At 50.9% G+C, this 17,141-nt stretch overlaps 1 protein-coding gene across 1 annotated transcript in view; it reads right to left on the bottom strand.

Annotated features, from left to right (window-relative positions):
• Nucleotides 1-506: 506 nt before the first annotated feature.
• The window catches only part of UCK2 (uridine-cytidine kinase 2), a 40,647-nt gene continuing 24,012 nt past the window's right edge, over nt 507-17,141 (bottom strand). The window contains exons 2-7 of the mRNA XM_039485097.1: nt 16,158-16,317; nt 14,927-15,023; nt 14,039-14,181; nt 4,570-4,667; nt 1,589-1,637; nt 507-915 (exon numbers count right to left, since the gene is read on the bottom strand). Coding sequence (XP_039341031.1) covers nt 776-915; nt 1,589-1,637; nt 4,570-4,667; nt 14,039-14,181; nt 14,927-15,023; nt 16,158-16,317 — 687 coding nt within the window. The 3' untranslated portion in view covers nt 507-775. The remainder of the gene's footprint in view (nt 916-1,588; nt 1,638-4,569; nt 4,668-14,038; nt 14,182-14,926; nt 15,024-16,157; nt 16,318-17,141) is intronic.

Raw genomic sequence — 17,141 nt, 5'->3', positions numbered from 1 at the left:
ATCACTCCAGCCCCAAAACCACAGCCAGCAGGAAGTCAGCTGTGGGACAGGGGCAGCGCTGAGTGACTCAGGCAGGAGCACTGGGGAGCCTTGGCAAGGAAGGCAGCTAGCAGGGATGGGGGAGGGAAAGCAGAGTAGGAAAGAGCAGCCGAGGTTTCAGCCATTGTTCTCCCCTACTCCACCCTCCCCACCAACCAAACCCAGCACCCTCCTGCAGAACAAGCACAGCAGCTGTGTGACAAGCCATACAGGCCAGCAGCAAAAGCATCACAGTATGCACACCAAGCCTCCACCCACCCCGCAGCCATGGGGTGGCTGCTTCTGGCTCCTAAGCCACTTGGTCACCTAGTTTGAAGCCTTTGGTGCAGGTTCTCCGCCCCCCCCCCCCCACAGACACACCAGTTCCCCATGCCAGAAGCACCCATGTGTCCCCCTCCACCCCCGTCCCAGCTGCCCTCAGCAATACCAAGCCTGGCAAATACCTTATGGCAAGTAGTTTTACATTGTTCTTTTTACACAAAAATAGAGCGATTCTTTATTGATAGCTGGTTCCATGCTGGAATGGTTACTGAGCGAAGCCAGCAGTAGGCATCTCCAGCGGCATCTGGGAATCCAGATGCGCCTCTCTCATTTCCAAGATACAAAATTAAAGGCATGTGTCTCCATCTGGTTTCTTAAATATCGAGGTGGGGATGTGATTGGACACAGTACGGACAGATCAGCTGCAGCAGAGCCTAACCACCATCCACCCCCAACCTCACCCCAACGTCTGGGGTCAGTGTGGCCGACTACTTGACTCAGAAGGCTGCCTCTGGCATGGAGCGGTGTAGCCATTCAGACAGCTGTTGATCTGGCGTTTGCTGTGTCCTCCGTTCAGAATGTCCTGGATGTGCTGCACGATCAGGTTTATGGCCACTGGGTGTGGGGGAAACAGAGCTGGGGTTAGGATTGTATAGTGTAAACAAGTCCCAAGCTACAGAAAGGTGGCCACTCTCAGCTCCCTTTGCAATGCAGTGGGGCACACGCCCGGGAGTGCCAGGCTGTCAGCACTGCAAGGAATAGCGACGCCAGCCAAGTCATTGAGTGATAGCTTCCCACATGCAGGCGGCGCCTCGTTCTAGCCACACAAGTCAGTGAAGTGACACTGATTCACAGCAGCTGAGGAGCTGGCTTTGCCTCTCTACTGGGACTATCCGAGTATATGTACTTTAGACATACTAAGCCACCTTTGCCTTAACGTCTTACTCCAGAAGGAGTTCACGCTGCAGGATACGCCCTACTCTGAGTTACTGCCTCTTGTACTCACACAGTAAGCTGCAGCCTGCCAGCCCACCCATGCAGCGACAGGGAGTACCTAGGAGTTTCCCATGGGAGAGCACCTCCTCCAACCAAGTCTGCAGACCGTAACTGACCTTGAAAGCCAAATATGGGACTCAACACCTCGCTAGGAGCCACACTGGCTCCCATCTAACCCCAGCCCTGCAGGAGTCATTGACGTCCACATGCCAAACAGCAGTCATGGCCCCAATTAATCAGTTTCCCCACATGAAGCCTCCCCCATCCATTAAGAAGGAGAATCACCACTCACCTTCATTATCTGCCCCCCTGGGGATGATCACGTCAGCATACTTCTTGGTCTGTGAGAAGAGAGTGGGAGAGACCAGAGGTGTAACTGACCCAGCCTTGAAGTATTTTAATTGCTCCTGTGCCTCTGAAGATTTCATACCATAATCTAGCATTGCCAGCCCCAGTCAGGCCTCAGAAACCAATGAACCAGCCATCCCACCCTGGGATGTTAAAAACATATTCTGGCTTCTTTTCATTAGCCCTCTTGTTTGAGCTTTAGGCTACATTCCGAGTATGTTTTCATGCTTTTCTCCACAACCATGGAGGTGACAAAGTTTCATTAGTAAAAGTTGTGATCAGGTGAGACTCATGATTCTGGAAGTTGGTGCTTCAAGATAAACATCCCACCAAAGATCACCAGACTCGCAATAAGGGTCACAGGAGTTGACAAGACTGAGTTGCACAGGGAGTTTGTGGGGAGAGGCTGCCAACTAGTTTGTTTAGATGGGATTTCAATGTTGCTTACACTATCCTTCTGGAAGGTTAACGATGCAGCATCCTACTCTTTGCTGGCTCACCCCTTCCTTCCCCACAATGCCAACGCCAGCTTCATCCCCATCTTGGCATTTAGCCTGGAGCACAGCGAAGCCACCCACACTGCACTGCTATCAGCAACAAAACCAGAGCACCGGGCCAAGCCTTTAATAGTTCTCGCTGCTGCAGGATCTGCCCTGCACAGCCACCCCTTGAGGGCTCCCAGAGGCAGTGGCCAGACTGTGGAAATAGCCTCTCCCCACAAACTGCTACATTATTCATGGATTTAGATAATGACAGTTATGAGAGCCCATTACAGCCTAGCTCTGGCTCTTAATGCTTATCTACACTAGCACTTTACAGCACTGCAGGGGCATGAAAACACCCCCCCGAGTGCAGCAAGTTTCAGTGCTGTAAAGCGCCAGTGTAGACAGTGCACCAACGCTGGGAGCTACGCCCCTCGGGGAGGTGGTTTAAAAAAAAAAGCTGGGAGAGCTCTCTCCCAGTGCTGTGCCATGACTGCACAAGCCATGTTAAAGCACTGCCGCAGCAGCACTTTAGCGTTGCAAGTGTAGACTAGCCCTAAGAGAAGGTGGGGAAAGTAATATTGTTTATTGGACCAACTTCTGCTAGTGAGGGAGACAAGTTTGAGCCACACAGAGTTCTTCAGGTCTGGGAAAAGTACTCTGAGCATAACAGCTGCATACAAGAGCAAACAGATAAATGTACACTAACTACTTAAGCTAACCTAACTGTTCGCTCTGATATTTAGTTGTGACACTCTGCCTACCTTTCCCACACCCGAAGAGCTCTGCGTGTCTCAAAAGTTTCTCATATCAACATCAAATGATCCAATAAAAGACATTACCTCCCCCATCTTGTCTTTCTAGGATCCTGGGACTGACATGGATACAAGAACACTACATAGCTATGGATCTGTCAGATTCCAGTCATGGGGATTCCCTCCCAGCTCGTCTGACCCGGAGCTTGTTAGGAGATCAGCACCAGGTTGCCTGTTCTGCACTGCATGCAAGTAGAATAGCTGCCCCTTGAGCCATGAGCCTAGGGCAGGGGGTGCAGATCAGTCAGAGGCAGGATTCACTAGGTCAGGAGGAGAAGAGATGTTGCGGCCATCTCTGTTGCGCACTCCTCTCCCTGCAGGACCATCAGCAGATGAGGGCAGCAGTGACACTTTTGCTGGGGATTGATGATCAGTAGAGGAGTGTGCCAAGGTGGCTAGAATACAGCTTCTTGCCTGCTTTCTGGAGTCGACTACCTACCCTTCCTGCCAGGCCTCTACACCCTTCCCTGACCCTATCAAGGAAGGCGCTAGAGTTGGCTCCCATGACAGGTCTGCTCCACTCCATGTCTCCCAGAAGCCAATGATGACTGTGTGTGACAGCAGGTAGCTGGAAAGGAGGGTCCAACCCTGGACTATCCCAGAGCCTCCTTAGCCAGGCCTTGCATCCCCAAGGGACCCACTAATGTATCTCTCTCTCTGGAGCAAAGCAAGGCTCTGTCCCACCTTTTCCCTCCCTGGCTTGAGGAGAAGGAAGTGCAGTGCTGGGAATAGGAAAGAAACAATTAAGGAGGAGGGTGGTCAAATGGTTAAGGCACTTGACTGAGTCAGGAGTTCTGGGTTCTATTCCCACCTCTGCCACTGACTGACCTGCGACCTTGGGCAAGCCATCTCAGTGTCTCACTTCCCCCACGTGCAAGAAGGGGATAAAAATCCTTCCTGGCCCGTGGTGCTTAGATGTGCTCTGTGGGGCAGGGTCTGTCTCTTACTAGGCACATGGCCAGTACCTAGTGCAAGGGGGCCCTGATCTTTGTTCCAACCCTCTAGGTGCTACCACACAGACTAGCAATGTGGGCTCCTTGTGTTCACCTCCCAGGTCCCCCGCTCTCCCTCTGCCTTCCCTGGGAGCCAAAACCATCTCCACCTCCACTGGCAGCACCTGAAGTCACTACACTTTGATTCCAGGAATCCACAGCTGGCACCCAGCAAGCTCTTCTTTGGCTTTGTAGCCAGCCAGAAGTGGGAACCCCAGGCCAAGACCTGCAGCACAGAGCTCGGTCCCCTGCCCCTCCATTTGGGCCATTCAGAAGGCATGAGCACTAGCTGCCTCCCAGGGGTGGGGAAGGGAACATCAGTGTGTCCCAGCACACCTATGACAGCCCGTAAGCCACTGGGGCTATGCACAAGCTGCAGCCACAAGTAGGGACTTCCCCTGCTGCTGCATCCAGCCAGAAATTCCAGCCACAGGGAAGTGACCATTGAGAGCAACAGACTATGTGCCCTGCCATACAGCCATCTGTGCCTGCAGGGAGAGAATGCACACTGTCCAGGCTGGCGCTGCCCTGAGCAAAGTGACGTTGCTGCCTGGTAGCGCAGGTCCCAGCGAGAAGAGAGCTCCCAGCCAAGGAGCTCCCAGCCGTCTCGTGGGGTGGTTGTTTTTCCTCACTCACTGGCAAGCAGAATTCCTCAAAGGCTGGTTTGACGAAAGTAATGTACTGAGACAAGATTTGCTCAAGGTCCCGGCCTCGCTCACTGATGTCTCGTAACACTAGGAGGAGAAAAACAAGGCAGTCAGGAGCCAATTGCATGGGCCAAAGCATCCCCGCCCCCGTTTCCCAGACAGGCTCCTTTCCCAGCACTCTTCAGGCCACACCCCAGGCAGGCTAGATTGCTCACAGTTTAATGCCATTTGTTGCAAGAGCTGCTGATAAGAGGGGGCTGATATTACAGGCCTGAGCCAGGCAACACGGAGCAGGGGCTGTGAATGTTCCCCCCCTTCTAGGTCCATCAGTGCACAGCATTCCAGTCCTGCCTCCAGAGTTCGCCCAATGCACCAGTCCTAGCCTATAGCCCAGATGTTACTACATTACTGGGGTCCCCCCACAGCTCTGCTGATGCCCCTCAATCCTGACCTGCAGCCCCCTGTTATTCTAGTCATAGGCCCCTCACACAGATCTGTGAATACCCTTAAATCCTGCACTGACCCCCAAGGCAGGGAGACTCAGAAGCCGAGGCTAACAGTTCCACAGCAGCTTTCGCATTATAAATCGGATAGTTCTACCTGGGGGGCAGGAACACAAGGGTGGTGGCTCTCAAACCAGACAAGTGACCTCACCAAAGTCTCTAGAGTGGAGAAGTGAAAGCTACCCCACTTCCCCACCATGGACAAGCCACTGCCTCGCTATCCTTGTCTAGCCCCTTTTGGGGGGTGGCTGGTCTGAGTGCAGCTTGTGGGAGGTGAGGGATAAGAGAAGGTTGCATGATGCTTGGGAGTTCCAGGGCTCATTCTGGACCAATCCCATCCTTCCCCACAAACTCCTGGTAGCTATCAGGAGAGGACAGTCTCCACTTTCTCCTGGTGGTGAGATAGCCGGGCCTTGCCTGCACTGGAGATTCCTGCTGACTCCAGCAATCGGCTGTAACCGCCTCAGGGAAGACAAGAGAAACAGATTCACACCAGTGCAGGTTCTGTCTCCCTCCCATGCAGGAGTCGGGCTCCGCTGGTGTAGAGTGGCTTTGCCCTCTACATGAGGGACTGGCCCTGGTACAGCCAGCTGATGGCTGAAGTTGGGGCAAACCCACAGAGCAGACAGTGCCAGGCTCTTTTCAGGAAGAGCTTGAAGGAACTTCTCCCCCAGCATGCCAGGGCAGCATGGAGCAGGGTGCTCGCAGCACCAGCCAGCTGGCTTTTTGTGACAATTGTCAGCAGCCTCCCCAGGAAGCCAGTCACTGGCCCGGCGAACATCCAGAGTGCTGTCAGGAGGCAAAGCAGCACTGGTCTCTCTTTACTAGTTTGGAGCTGACCCAGCAGCTCCGATGATCTCTTTTCCTGCTTGTGTTTGGCTGTCAGTTCCAAGACACGCCTTTCACATGCCATGGGATCCTGGGGTGGGAACAGGGACTGGCAAGCCTGGCGTCTGCTCCTGGCCTGGAGACCAGACCAGCCCCATTTCAGGCTGCTCCTACTGACTTCTTCCCTCTCCAGAAAGCTTCATAAAACCCAGCACAGATTTTCTGAGCAGCACACAACAAATGGGCAAGAAGAGGGAGAGTTTAGCTTTCCTGGTGCCACACTGCACTCCCTGGCCTGAGGGGGAGAAAGCCTGTATGAAGGTCACACACAGCCCCATGCGTGGTGGGGTTTCTACAGTTCCCTTCTAACACAACTGAGTCGATTAACCATTGCTCAAACCCAGAGCCAGACAGATCCTCATGCTTCAGGGCATAGCTAACAGGGGATAGGAAGAAACTTTCCCGGGGCAGTTTATCCCTTAAACTCGCACTGTGGGGTCCTTGCACCTTCCTCTGAAACAACTGGCACTGGCCACTGTCTGAGACAGGATACTGGACTAGCCTGATCATGGGTCTGTTTCTGGGTGGCAGTTCTTCTGCCCCACGTGCCGGGTGCTTCAGCATACAGGTTACAGCTGCAGGGAGTCCAGCATCCTCAGACTTAACCACAGCATCAGCAGTGATACTCTGAATAGGTAAGGCACCCTCAGGATACGTAGGGAGAGCATCCAAGATGACAGGGGAGGCTCCAGTTCCGTTTCCACAAGGCTCCTCCCCTGAGGAATTGGGCTTTACAGTAACTCCTCACTTAATGTCTTCCCGCTTAACATTGTTTCGAAGTTACGTCGCTGCTCCATTAGGGAACATGCATATTTAAAGTTGTGCAATGCTCCCTTATAATGTCATCTGGCGGCCTGCTCTGTCCACTGCTTGTAGGATTCTGTGGAAGAGCTCTGCCTCCCCCCACTCCCTCCCAGCACTTCCCCTGCCACCAAACAGCTGTTTGGTGGCACTTAGGACTTTCTGGGAGGGAGGGGGAAGAGCAGGGACGTGGCGTGCTCTGGAGAGGAGGTGGAGTGGGGGTGGGAAGAGGTGGGCCTGGAGCATCCCCCAACAAAGCTGGCACCTGTTCTTCTCGGGGGAAGCTGTCGCTGTACAAGGTGCTTCCTAGTGTCCTTGCCTGCAGCGGGCTGTGCCTGTGTGGGGTAAGCCGGGGCACCTCCCCACCACAGTACGGTACAATGCTTTTTGTCTGCCTAGAAAAAATTTCCTTGGAACCTAACCCCCCGCATTTACATTAAGTCTTATGGGAAAACTGGATTACTTTAACATCATTTCACTTAAAGTTGCATTTTTCAGGAACATAACTACACTAAGTGAGGAGTTACTGTACCTGCCACCATGGCTATTCTTTTATTTCTAGTGGTCTATATGCTTTGCTGATGCTTTCTGGATGGGTGTTAATCGTGCCTGATATACATGTGAGAATGAGAAGGGCTGGCAAAGATCAGATCAGGCCTGATGCATCACCCATCAGAGTCCCTGTACAGACTCCTTTGTGATGGGGCTGATCGTCTCCTGTCAGTCAAGGAGTAGTATCTGGAGCAGCTGGCCAGTTCTGCGATCTTGCAGCAGAACCACTCTTGGCGGAAAGAGCATGATGCAATTTACAAAAACCAAAGTCCCAAGTTTACTGCTCCAGCCCGTGCTAATCCAGGATTCTGGGCTCTGGTTCCCACAGTAACATTCGATTACAGTAATGTCACATGAGTGGGCTGCGACTCAGTAGCCAGATCCCACTACATCAGTGGTTCCCAAACTTTAACAACCCGCAAACCCCTCTCACTAAAATGTCAAGTCTCTTGAACCCCCTCCTAAAAATGAATGTTTCCAGGGATTTTCTCCCTTACCTGAGGATAAAGTATAAAAGCAGTAATCTTGGAAGTATAAAATTGGTTTTTATGACATGCTTATTACACATTATTTATCACAGTATTTTATTACATTATGAAAACGGCAACACTCTTCCAAGATCTCACTTTCGTAGCTTGTATCACTTTGATTAAGCCTGTTATAAGACAAGACTTTTAGATTTCATCAAGGAGTATCAGATGTGAAACAGCATAAAGGTATTTAAGAAGCCAACTCAGAGTTCCGCCTGCACAAGCATTCAGGTCTTGAGCAGTCCAGGCAGACAATGCACGTTACACAAAGCTTAAACTTGTTCTTCATAATAATTTAAAAAACAATACTAGCAGCCTATTTAATTTTAAAAACAGCAAAAAAAATCCACCTCCCTTTCAGTTTCTTATAAGGAATGTTGAAGTTTAAATCTCCTCAGTGTGATAGATATGCTTGCTTTGATCTGCATAGCTCTTGGAAGTCCCCAGGGCTCTGGGCTGCTGGCCCTGTGGTGCCTGGGATCCCTAGGGACAGCTCTGTCCGCCATTAGAGAATCCCCCACCCCTCCCACGAGAACCCCCTGTAACATTTTGTGAACCTCCAGGGTTTCACAAATCCCGGTTTGGGAACCACTGCACTACATCATCCTGCCTAGTTTCTGCAGTTCAGAGGTTACAGCCAGAAAGGACCATTAGTCACCAGCTCTGGCTTTCTATGGAACACGGGTCATTGGATCTCCCCCCACATCCCATTACTGGTTGAGATAAGTACATGCTTGGTCATTGATCAGGGAAAGAGAAACAAGGCTGTGACTAGTGCTTTCCACAATGCCTATGAAAGGTAACACACAGAAAGCTTTTGGGTGGTCAATCCTTTTTTTGGGAGGAGTCCAGTCCCTTGAACAGGGAGGGGGCTGCTTTGCAATGGGTCTGCTGGACTCCAGCCAACCATATTGCAGGGCTTTAGAAGCATGGGTGGGGTGGGGGGAGAAGAGGAGGAAGAGAGAGATTGAATATGAACAGTTCCTAGTCACTGACTTTTACCTATAGCAAGGGCTGCAAGAGGGTAATCGAGCACTGATTTGATGATCGTTATCTTTAGGGGCTGTCTGTTCATCACCTATGATTTCTTGCTTCCAGGGCTCCATTAGCCAAGACCTAGAAGCCCCACTAACACACCCACCTCAGCGATCAGAGAGGTCTTTCCAAATCAGCTGGCTCAGTTTCTTCATTGAGGTGGTGGTGGGTGGGTGTGTGTGTGGTATCATTCCTCAGTTGCTATCATTGCAGTGAGGGACATTTCTCAGTTCCTAGCACCAGGAAGAACTATAGCTGGATCTTAAAAAGGGATTGGATAATTGTAAGATCACCAATGCTAGAAATCACATGCTAAGACAAAGGTAACCAAATCTCATGCTTCAGGGCATGAGCCGATTGCCACAGTGGTCAGGCAGGTTTACAGTGATCCTATATAAAGCACTGTACTGTCAGCCAAGTACAGATGATTTTCACCTTCTCTTGGGACATAAGACACTGGCCACCTACAGAGGTGGGAGACGCAACTGGACAGATGGCAAATCCTAGATCTCCAATATCATGACCACTGGTTAAGGGAGACTCGTTTTGCAAGGTCCATATACAGTGTGTGTGACCTGCTAGTTCTCCCTCCCCCACAGCAGTGACTGTACTGTGACCTCCCTGAATGAGTCATGTGGAAGCAGCAGGCTGGGCAGAGAGGAGACAGATGGGTGTTAAACAAACAAACAAACAAACAGCGTTCATCAGTAATGACGACATCTTAGCTACTGACAAGACAGTAACGTTGGCTTGACGGTGGCAGGCATCCTGGAGTATCTCCGCTCCAGCTTTCTCGGCCAGCACTGAAATCCCATCTCAGATGCAGGATGAACACATCTCTGGAATTCTACAGAGACACTCACTTGCCTTCCCTAGAGTCCCTTAATAGAGTTCTACTCTAGTGTCCAGTTTTATCTATACTCAGCAGAGGGGAAGTAAGCTGGTATGGCGTACTGGCAAGAGCCAGCACTGTGCCAGACTGGACTGGCTTCCCCAGGTTGGCAATTTAAAGGGCTCGGGGCTCCCTGAAGCGGCCAGAGCCCTGGGCCCTTTAAATCGCCACCCAAGCCCCGCTGCATGAGCCCGAGGGTAGCTGTGGCAGGGCTTGGGAGGTGCTTTGAAGGGCCCAGAGCTCTGCTGCGGTAGCAGTGGCCAGAGCCCTGGGCCCTTTAAATCACCCCTGGGGCTCCCAGCAGCCTCTGCAGCTGGTAGTTCCGGGGGCGATTTAAAGGCCACACCCCCTGCCCAGGACTCCAGGATACCAGTAAGTCCTTTAACTTACTTTCACCCCCCGATACTCAGACACCTCAGCTGAGATTTCCAAGGCTGCATACATAGGGCCCTGTGTAAAGCACATCTTTAGAAAACTCGTGACAGCATGAATGACAGTGTTCAATTTCACAGTTTGCACAGAATGAATTTTACAAACAAAATGTAGTCCATTAAGACAAAACTATTTAAAATATTGTTTGTGGGCATTTTCACAATTTCCATTCCCTCTGGGCAATCATGATTGACACAAGCTTCTAAGCACAGGGGATTTAAAGACATTAAAAAGGTGTCTCTAAATCCCTTCGGTGGATTAAAAAACTCGACCAGCATTTGCCAGTAGATGAGATCCCATAACCTCTTGCAGACCCTGTGGTGCCAAAGTCCTCCCTGCACTGCGTGAAGAGGCATCCTAACAAACAGTTGGTTTTAAGGCCTTAAATTTGCAACACAGCTCCCACAGCAGCTGGCTCAGGCTCTCAGCTCTTACAAAATGCAACACACGGCACCAAGTCTTCAGCCCAGGTCCTGTCTGTCTGTCACACACCCACCTTCTTTCCAGGGTGGCCAGAAAGCAACGAGTGTGACAGCAGCACCACTTTGTCTGCATTTCCCCAATGCCATCCTGCAACACGGCAACTTGTGTTTTATAGTTAACACTAAACCAGGCCTCTCCACCACCCGCCACAGAGCGGTGCTACCCATGGTCCCTTTTTGCTCTATAATGCCCAGCCTCCGCTGAGTGCGCATGTGGTAGCCAGTCTTCTGCTTCCTACATGCAGTTCTTGCTCCAATCAAGACCTTCAAAAAGACTATGAGCTGTGCAAGAGCCCCGCTCAGCTTCTGGAGCAGTTCAAGCAGAGCTCACTTCCACAGCCTATGGCCAGCAGCCCTACATCAAGCATTGCCAAGATAGAGGGCTGGGAACCATACCAAGGGACTAGAGTCCTAGTACAATAAGGTTCACGTTGTGAATTGTGCCTCCGCGGCTCTAAGTCATTGGTCTGAATCACTTTGAAGGAAATCCCTTTCTGAAGAGGCAACTATCCCAACTCCTCTTTGACAAGGTCCCTCACCAAAGACTCTTAAGCAAAGTAAGTAGTCATGGGATGAGAGGGGAGGTTCTCTCATGGAGCAGTAACTGGTTACATGATAGGAATCCATGGCCAGTTTTCAGACTGGAAAGAGGTAAATAGAGTCCTCCAGGGATCCCTATTGGGACCAGTGCTACTCAATATAGTCATAAGTGAAGTGGAAAAAGGGGTAAACAGTGAGGTGGTAAAATTTACAGACCAGTACAAAAATTACTCAAGATATTTAAGCCCAAAGCAGACTACGAAGAGTTACAAAGGGATCTCACAAAACTGGGAGACTGGGCAACAAAACAGCAGATGAAACTCAATGTTGATAAAAGCAAATGCACATTGGAAAACATAATCCCAAACTATACATACAATATATTGGGATCTGAATTAGCTGTTACCACCCAAGAAAGATCTTGGAGTCATTGTGGATAGTTCTTTGAAAGCATCCACTTAGTACTCAGCAACAGTCAAAAAAGCTAACCGAATATTAGGAACCATGAGCAAAGGGATAGATAAGACTGTAAATATCATAATGACACTATATTTATCTCTGGTACGCCTATACTTTGAATACTGCATGCCCATCCCAAAAAAAGATGTATTGTATTGGAAAAGGTACAGAGAAGGCAACAAAAATGATTAAGGGCATGGAACAGCTTCCATATGAGGAAAGATTAAAAAGATGGGGACTGTTCAGCTTGGAAAAGAGACAACTAAAGGGGGATATTATAGAGGTCTATAAAATCATGACTGGTGTGAAGAAGTGAATAAGGAAGTGTTATTTACCCTTTTGCATTACACTAGAACCAGGGGTCACCTGATGATGACGACAGGCAGCAGGTTTAGACAATCATAAGGAAGTACATCTTCAAACAGTGTACAGTCAACCTGTAGAACTCATTGCAATGGGATGTGGTGAAGCATACTGGGTTAAAAAAAAACTAGAGAAGTTCCTGGAGGATATGATCCATCAATGGTTATTAGCCAAGATGATTAGGGATGTAATACGATGCTCTGGGTGTCCTTAGCCTCTGACTGCCAGAAGCTTGGAATGGATCAGTCAAATATTGCCCTGTTCTGTTCTTTCCCTCTGAAAACAGGCCACTGCTGGAAGACAGGATACTGGGCTAGATGGATCATTGGTCTGACAGAGTCTAGCTGCTCTTATGTAACCCATCCAGAGTCAGCCCAGACTGTCGATACTAAGCCAGGAGGCTAGGAGCAAAGAGGGCTGACTGCAGTGGGAGCAGCCCCCCCCCAGTACTGCAACCCCATGTAATGTTGTGCTGCATGTGCTTGGAGCCAGGTTCAGGTGTTGCCAGGGCTCTCAGTGGTACTGCACGGGTCGGGAGTGGGGGGGAGAAGAGGGGAGTTTCCTCAATACCATATTGCCAGCCTCTGGAAACCAGAGCACCCAACTGACCTGCCTGCTTTATCCCAATTGGAAAACACATGACCTCCCTCAACTCCAGTCCTTCCATTGCCCCATCAGAGTCCAGCCTCCACAGCAGGCCAGCTCCTGCCATTAGGCATTACTATCAGAGTGGCAGTGGTTGTCTGGGGATAGAAGTGGCAACAGGACTCCAGGGATATACATTAGTGTTAAATACGCCTATTACTCCACAAGTTCTACAGGTAGCTAAAAAAGACAATTCAGTGTCATAAGACCTTCACCTCTCAAATTCTGTGTGTCCTCATTCCCAACCCTGAACTGCCATGCCATGCCATGCCATGCCCCCCCCCGGTCAGTTCTTGGCCAGCGTACATAGCCAGAGCTGACCGGGCCACGGGAATCCTGCCAGGCAAGCCCTTCAGCTCCCAGAAAACACTGCACCCAAGGAAATCAATTTTGGAAGTGACCCCCAAGCCCTCTGCTCCCAATGAGCACTAGGCAGGTGAGGAGTTCCAGGATGCAGTGGCATTAGCCATCATGTTGTAAGGAGAGACTGTTAGTGCAGGCCCTTAGAGACAGCCCCTTATCCACCCAAAGCAAGAAAAGTATCTGCAGAGACTACCTTCCTATAGTCACTCCCTGAGCTTACACAGCCCATCCCCACCTGTCATGCCCTCTCCTACACAACAAGCCTTGGAACTAGTCTCTAAACAGCTTTGCCCTACCGTTGCTTTTGGCACCCCATGACTGGCAGAGAACTGGCATTCCAGCCGTCTGCACTGAAGGGAATCTGTAGGGCTGCTGCAGCTAGGCACAGCTCTCTCAGAGCAGCTTCCACAACAGAACTGAACATCTGGTCTGGAATCCTGTCACTCATGCTCACCAAAGCCAGCTGCTTCAGGAAGCATAAAACCCACACAACCCACTACACTTGGAATACAGGGCAGGAGTTTCCTGATGCCAACTGGGGGTTGATCTAATACCCTGGATCATGAAGGCCAAGTGCCCTTGCATTTCTGTCTAGCTAGGAGTCACAGAAGATGCTCTTCCATCCTGGGCCGGCTCCAGGGACCAGCTCAGCAAGCAGGTGCTTGGGGTGGCCAAGGGGAAGGGGCGGCACGTTGGGCTCTTTGGCAGCAATTCGGTGGCGGGTCCCTTGGTCCCTCTCAGGAGGAAGGACCGGCCACCGAAGAAGAAAGCGGCGCGATGGAGCTGCCGCCGATCGCAACTTTTTTTTGTTTGTTTTCGCTGCTTGGGGCGGCAAAAACCCTGGAGCCGGCCCTGCTTCCATCAATCCAACAGACCAATCCTGCTTCAGAATCTCTTTGCCTTCAATGTCTCACAGAAGCAAGCTCCCCAAACCAGGTAGCATCTTTCTACCTGGCTAGCGACACGCCCTCACCTCTGCGGGACAGCCGGGTGTCTGCATCCGTGTCCACAAACAGCTTCATCCGGAAGAGATCCCGGACCTCCTGGGTGTAGAAGGCCAGGATGCCCTCGAAGAGGACCACATCAGCTGGGTACACAGTCACCGTCTCCTCCTTCCTGCCATGCATGAGAAAGGCATGTCAGAACAAGAGCTGCCCTAATGGGAGGAGTGTTGGGGCTGGTGGCTTCTTGACCCAGCTTTCCCCACTCCGTCCCATCCCAATATGGCAAAGCTTAACCAGGGAATCCAAAAGCTATGGACGCTCTTCCCTAAAACATGGTGAAAGGAGGGAGCAGGCTAGACCTTCCCCCTTGCTGCCACCACCATGTGCACATCTATCTCCCCCAGGCAGCTGCTGCATGCAGGAGTCAAACTACTCAGTCATGCTCAGGAACCCACCCACAGGTCCCTGACACCCCTTCCAGTTTCTCCAGTGGAGGAGGCAGGTGTCCTACAGACGACAGCCCCATTTGCCATGCTGCATTCCCCGAGCACTTTATGAAGCAGAGATCCTGTGGGAAATAGCACGTGATTGTACCATAACCGAGTTTAGGTTGAGTGGCTAACCTACATTCTGGTGTTTTTTTTATTTGAGTGCTTGACTTTTTAACCCTTGTAAGCTAGGGTGTTTTTGGCATTGGCTATTCAGCTCAAGCATTTGGGAGATATACAGTGCATACAAGAGCTGGCAAAATAAAGATGCCTTCTCCAGAAATAGCCCATATTGCTAGTTTCTGCTCAAGAGATCATTGCTTGGGGTGTCAGGGGAGAGAGGGTGCCGCAAATGAGGATGGCAGGGCTGCATCCCATGCTCCCGAATCAGAGCAGTAGGTGCAGAGCAAGGTGGGAGTAGTGTCTTACCTGGAATGGGAAACAAAGTCATAAACAGGAATCTGGACTGTCTTCCCTTCCATGATCTCTTTGAGCGTTTTGACGATGAGCTCGTTGTCAAAGGCATCTGAGGAGAGACAAGCTGTTATGAAGGCTGCCTGCCAACCTCTGCTCCCTACATCCTGGTATTTCAACCTAGACAGAGTCCCGGCTAAGCTAGACATGGAGGAGTGCAGGCAGACAGATTCATGCTGCCTCAAGGCCTGAGCTCTATTGGGCCAGATCCCAGCTGGTGGAAAGAGGCAGAACTCTACTGAAATCAGTGGGGCTATGCTGCTTTACACCAGCTGAGGATCCAGCCCTGGAAGATCAATACAATCTTTGTACTGATTTTGTTTAAAGCCAAGACTAAAGAGTGAATCTCCTCCTGAACCCCAGCCCCTTGAAGACCAGAGCGGCCTTTTATCCCTGAACAGCTCCCTCCCACAGCTTCACAGAAAGGGCTCTGTTAGCAAGGCAGCTGGGGTTTGGGTGAGGCGGTTCTGGAATTTCCCACCAGCCCATTAAGCAGTTGAAAGAGTCTCTGTTGTAGTAACAGGAATTGGGTTTCCTTTGTATTTAGTCCTAGTTTGTTTTCTGGATAAATCCAGCTCAGTAGGGTACCTTCCAGGAGGGGAGGGCTTAGGGGAATCAAGCACCAGTTTGAGCTACTCCCCTGCCCACTCCACCATCATTACATGCCAATCAGTGATCTGCCTGGAAAGGATGGAAGGCTGCGTCAGCTCTACTAGCACCTTCTTGGGGTTGGGGTAAGTCTTAAAATTCCAGCCTTTAAGGAGATGTTTTAACCCTACTCTCCTTGGGCAGTGTTCCCTCTGTCTGGGCAGTGCGCTGAGCACAGGCGGCTGCTTTTCAGTGGTGCAGTTTGCATAGAGAGTCTGCAGAGCACTCTAGGATCTTCAGGATGAAACCGGCTGTAGAAGTGCAAATAATGTTATAGGATGGTGCAGCCATCTTTTGGGACAAGGACAAGACCCAGGTTCATTTCACTAAGAACCTAACCAGGATATGACAACTAGTCCCAAGCAAGCCAGTGCATTGCATCACTACCCGTCCACCCCACATTAATGCAGTGGGGCAAGAAGCTGGGTCCCTGGCATTACCAAGAGGTTCTGTGCCAGTGGAATTAAAGGAACGACTCAGATCAGGAGGAGAGGTGTCACAGCCCAACACCTCCTCCCAAGGATCAGGCTCCATTCACCTGGGTGGTCAAAGTTGAACTGGCCCTTGAGTGCCTTGGACTTCTGCTCAGAGGTAAGGACCCGATAGAAGCTGTCTTGACTCAGGATCACCACCTGCTTCTGGCGATAATCCACTTCATTCTGGCCCAGTAGCTGGACGATTCTGGCGCAGACTGATGACTTCAGGCGATGTAGCAAGGGGGAAAATGAAAGAAGAGAGTCTGATGCAAATGGAGACTGAGCAGGAGACTTGCAGACTGAGGAGAAGCCTGCCTTGGGTGGCAGGGAATAGGAGGCTGCAAGCTCAGGCAGGAGACATTCCCATCCTCATCTGATGCTTGGCTCCTCAGCCAAGGAGCAGAGACCTCATTTGTCCTCTTGAGACATCCCAAAGCCATCTGAGTGCTGCCCCTGGATCCTTTTCTAAGGCCATTGTTTTGTGGCCTATTGCTCATTTATTTAGCTAATAGGTGTGAATCCACCTGCCCTCTCATTCCCCCTTGTGCATTCTAGCTGCTGGGAGGGAGAAAGGGTACTCTCGCTCTCTGTGCATCCCAGATCTGTTCTCCCAACCAGCTCAAAACCTCCTAGCTGCCATGAGTCTTCACTATCCTACTCTTCCTCCAGCCTGTCTTGTCCCCCATTCCAGGAGTAGCTCCAGGGGCTGCTCGGGGCTTTCCCCAGGCAGCAGCATGAAACCAACCTGATCCAGGTCACTTGCACTGCTGCCAGCAGGGGTCCCATTAGCAGCGATGACAGCAAATGTGACTCAGGGTCTGCCCTCACTAAAGAGCAGCTGAGGAGGCCTACAAGGAGCAGCAGAGGCTCAGGATCTGCACTTAAACTGGCTCCAAGATTAGTGTTTGTGGGACAAAAGCCAACAAGCTCGATTCTCCCCTCACTCAAGTCTGCTGAATTCTGTTACGCCAGCGAAGGGAGAAATCAGGCTCTCATTGGGGAAGTTCGAGGGGAAAAAAAAAAAATCTGTACCGAAGTTTGTTTTA

Source organism: Mauremys reevesii, linkage group 8 (genome assembly GCF_016161935.1).
Source record: "Mauremys reevesii isolate NIE-2019 linkage group 8, ASM1616193v1, whole genome shotgun sequence".
NCBI classification, from domain to species: Eukaryota; Metazoa; Chordata; order Testudines; family Geoemydidae; genus Mauremys; species Mauremys reevesii.
Note: the sequence above shows the minus strand (reverse complement) of the source record. Positions and strands in the feature narration are given on the sequence as shown.